The sequence below is a fragment of the Podarcis muralis genome, chromosome 16 (genome assembly GCF_964188315.1).
Source record: "Podarcis muralis chromosome 16, rPodMur119.hap1.1, whole genome shotgun sequence".
NCBI lineage: Eukaryota > Metazoa > Chordata > Lepidosauria > Squamata > Lacertidae > Podarcis > Podarcis muralis.
In genome coordinates this window covers 29,480,269-29,483,528 of record NC_135670.1, presented here as the reverse complement: position 1 = coordinate 29,483,528, position 3,260 = coordinate 29,480,269, and the positions used below count along the sequence as shown (strand labels likewise).

Sequence of the window (3,260 nt, the reverse complement as noted above, 5' to 3'; positions counted from 1 at the left end):
TTTTAATGCTGTGTACAGTGGTACCTCGGGTTAAGTACTTAATTCGTTCTGGAGGTCTGTACTTAACCTGAAACTCTTCTTAACCTGAAGCACCACTTTAGCTAATGGGGCCTCCTGCTGCTGCTGCTGCTGCCGCGCCACCAGAGCACAATTTATGCTCTCATCCTGAAGCAAAGTTCTTAACCTGAAGTGCTATTTCTGGGTTAGCGGAGTCTGTAACCTGAAGCATATGTAACCTGAGGTACCACTGTAAATTAAACCAAATGTTTAAAAAAGCAAGTTCTTTCCCAGAGGGAAAGATTTCTCCCCACTGGTGCAAGCAGGTAGTTTTGGACTCTAATCTTCGTGAGAACAGAAGAAGCTGCCTTATACGGAGTCAGACCATTGGTGCATTTCCAATACTGACTGGCAGGGTTTCAAAAGGGAGCTTCTCTATCTTCCTGCCTGGCGCACGTCTCACACGGGCCGCAAGCGACCTCCCTGGCACAGACGGAGCCTTGCCCCTTCTTTTTCTCCTTCCTTTCTAAACCCTGGGAAGTACCTTTGCCCCATGGCACCCTTTCCCCACCGCAGTCACAAGAGGATGAGGAGCGGGCGGCGAGCGGCTTCCGTTCCCTCCCGCCCCGTCGAAGCGTGAGTCACCCGCACGCGTCTTTGTGTTGCCCTGTTTCAACCGCTGCCTCGCAGCCGCCTCATTGGCTGCGAGGGGCCGCTGCCCTCTCCCGATTGGCTACGGCGCGCCTGGGCGGGGGAGGCCCTCCGGCGGGGGCAGCCTGCCCGGGCATCGCGGCCGCCTCTATAAAGAGGCACATCGGGGCGGCTTCTGCATGAGACTCAGGCGACAGAGCGGGCTTGCAGGAGCACCGGGAGACGCAAAGAGAAGCGAGGCTGAAAGAGGCGATCCGGGCGGATAGGAGATCCAGAGGTCAGATCCCACCCCGTCTTTGGAGAAGCGCCGTCGAGGCCAGACGCCGGGATGGCGTCCGCCGCGCTGCAGATCCTGGGCTTGTCGCTGTCGCTGCTGGGCTGGCTGGGGGCCATCGTGGTGGCCGGATTGCCCATGTGGCAGGTCTCTGCCTTCATCGAGAACAACATCGTGGTGGCGCAGAGCACCTGGGAGGGCCTGTGGATGAACTGCGTGGTGCAGAGCACGGGCCAGATGCAGTGCAAGGTGCACGACTCCATCCTGGCGCTCAGCCCGGAGACGCAGGCCGGCCGGGCGCTGATGGTCATCGGGGCGCTGCTGGGGCTGGTGGCGCTGCTGGTGACGGTGGTGGGCGCGCAGTGCACCAACTGCGTGCGCCCCGGCAAAGCCAAGGACCTGATCGCGGCGGTGGGCGGCGGCCTCTTCGTGGCCTGCGGCCTGCTGGTGCTCATTCCGCCCTGCTGGTACGCCAACATCGTCATCGGCAACTTCTACGACCCCTCGGTGCCGTCGTCGCGCAAGCGGGAGATGGGCGCGGCGCTGTACCTCGGCTGGGCCGCCGCCGCCCTCTTGATGGTGGGCGGCTCGCTCATCTGCTGCTCCTGCGCCCGCAAGGGAGACCCCTCGGCTTTCCCCGTCAAGTACTCGGCTCCCAGGAGGCCCGCCACCAACGCCGCCACTTCCAACGGGGAGTACGACAAGAAGAACTACGTCTGAAGGCGACCCCGGCAGGGGAACTTCGACGGCGGCCGTCGGAGCCAGCGCAGCGGGGACTTCGCGGGGAGGAGCAGCGGCAGCGTTGGCGCGTCTCTTGGCCTCGCCGTCGAGCTTCCGAGGGGCGATCGCTTTGGCAGAAGACCAGCGCTCCCTCCCTCCCCTCTCCCTTTTAAACTGCTTTTGTCACTTCTTCCCAAGAAAACTCTCTTTTGCGAAGAAAAGGAATCGCGCCCAGGAACTCTCCGTTGCATTTTGGACTCCTCTGGGTTTGGGGGGGGGAGGTTTTTTGGACCCCCAAATTGTACCGATTTCGTGGCGTCGCTTCTGAACTGGAAGCTGCGGGTGGGAACACACACACACACACACACACACACACACACACACACACACGGTCTGCTTCTTTTAAATTATATGTAAATGGGAGAATTTGCACTCTAAATCAAGCCGGGCAAAAAAAGAAAAGAAAAGAAAAAGAGCAGGTGTTTGGTTAGTTTTGGGAAAGCCATCCTGATTGTAAATATTCCGTGTGGGGAGGGGGGGTTTGCCTTGTTTTGTACTGTTTCAAATGATCCAAAGGGATTCGCTGGGTATTAAACGCTGAGCAAGCGTTGCTTAAGATGTAAAGCTGGTTGCAATCGGCACACTTCATGTGGTTGAGAAGGCAGGAGTATTCGATCGTTTTAGAATTGGTTTTTTTAATGGCTCCTCGAATTTGCATCTTTGGAGTAAAACTGGAGTATGGCTGTGATCCCAAGTGGTCTCAGTTCGGCCAGATGTGAAGTCAGTGGGATTGTGCAAAGGCTGGCTTGAGGGTCAGAGCTTCCCTGTGTTCAAAGGGCAGGGCACCAATAGGGTAAGATTTCCTCCCTACACACTTGCCTTAAAAGTGTTGGGTTTTGTTTTTGAAAAAACTTTTCAGTGTATGTTGTTAACTATTAAGCTGTGCGATAAGGAGGAGAATTTCACACTTGGATTTATTTTTCATTAATGACCGTGTCAGTATTTTTTGCCTCTAAATAAAAATCCATCCCGGTTCCAAAAGACTGGTCAAGTAATCAGTTTCTCAAGGTTTCAGTTCCCAGTTTTTCTTTTTTCGTTTACATTGCACTCTTAATTTACAGAATTGCTTTTGCATAAGCTTCGATCATTTCAGTGGGGTTGACACAGGAGTCAAGACTGGTACTGGATTCTACCGTTTTGTAACCTAAACTTAATCCTCTGTTGTTCTGAGCAGTATTTTCGAATCCAAGATCGTCGACTGTTTTATATATTGTGTATATTTATATAAATATTACAACTGCATGGTGGTTTTTTGGTCATTTTTAAGGAGGGAAACCGTATCTGCTCACGTTTACCAAGTGTCCCTGAAGCTGAATTGGGTTCCTTTTGTCTTTCTTGCTGCCTGGTCTGCTTCCTTTAGTTCTGTAGGAACAACCCAGATGGGGTAAAGGCACTTTCAGACTGTGGCTATTTTGGGGTGGGATCCAGTCATGCCCAGGCAGATTCAGGTCATGCAATGATAATCAAATGGGAGGTTTCCTTGTGCAACAAACCTGCTTCCTTAGAGGATCAGGCCAATGACCCATGTAGTCTAGCCTTCTGTCCTCACAGCGGCCAA

General features: G+C 53.8%; 1 protein-coding gene across 1 annotated transcript; it reads left to right on the top strand.

Moving 5' to 3' along the window:
* Nucleotides 1-777: 777 nt before the first annotated feature.
* Nucleotides 778-2,944, top strand: CLDN5 (claudin 5). Its single transcript, XM_028710443.2, has one exon. It carries the CDS (start codon nucleotides 977-979, stop codon nucleotides 1,640-1,642), a length of 666 nt encoding a protein of 221 aa, XP_028566276.1. The 5' UTR covers nucleotides 778-976; the 3' UTR covers nucleotides 1,643-2,944.
* The last annotated feature ends 316 nt before the right edge of the window (nucleotides 2,945-3,260 follow it).

Bases quoted from the DNA above. Each gene is read 5' to 3' on its own strand.
- CLDN5 (XM_028710443.2), top strand. From the start codon at position 977: ATGGCGTCCGCCGCGCTGCAGATCCTGGGCTTGTCGCTGTCGCTGCTG.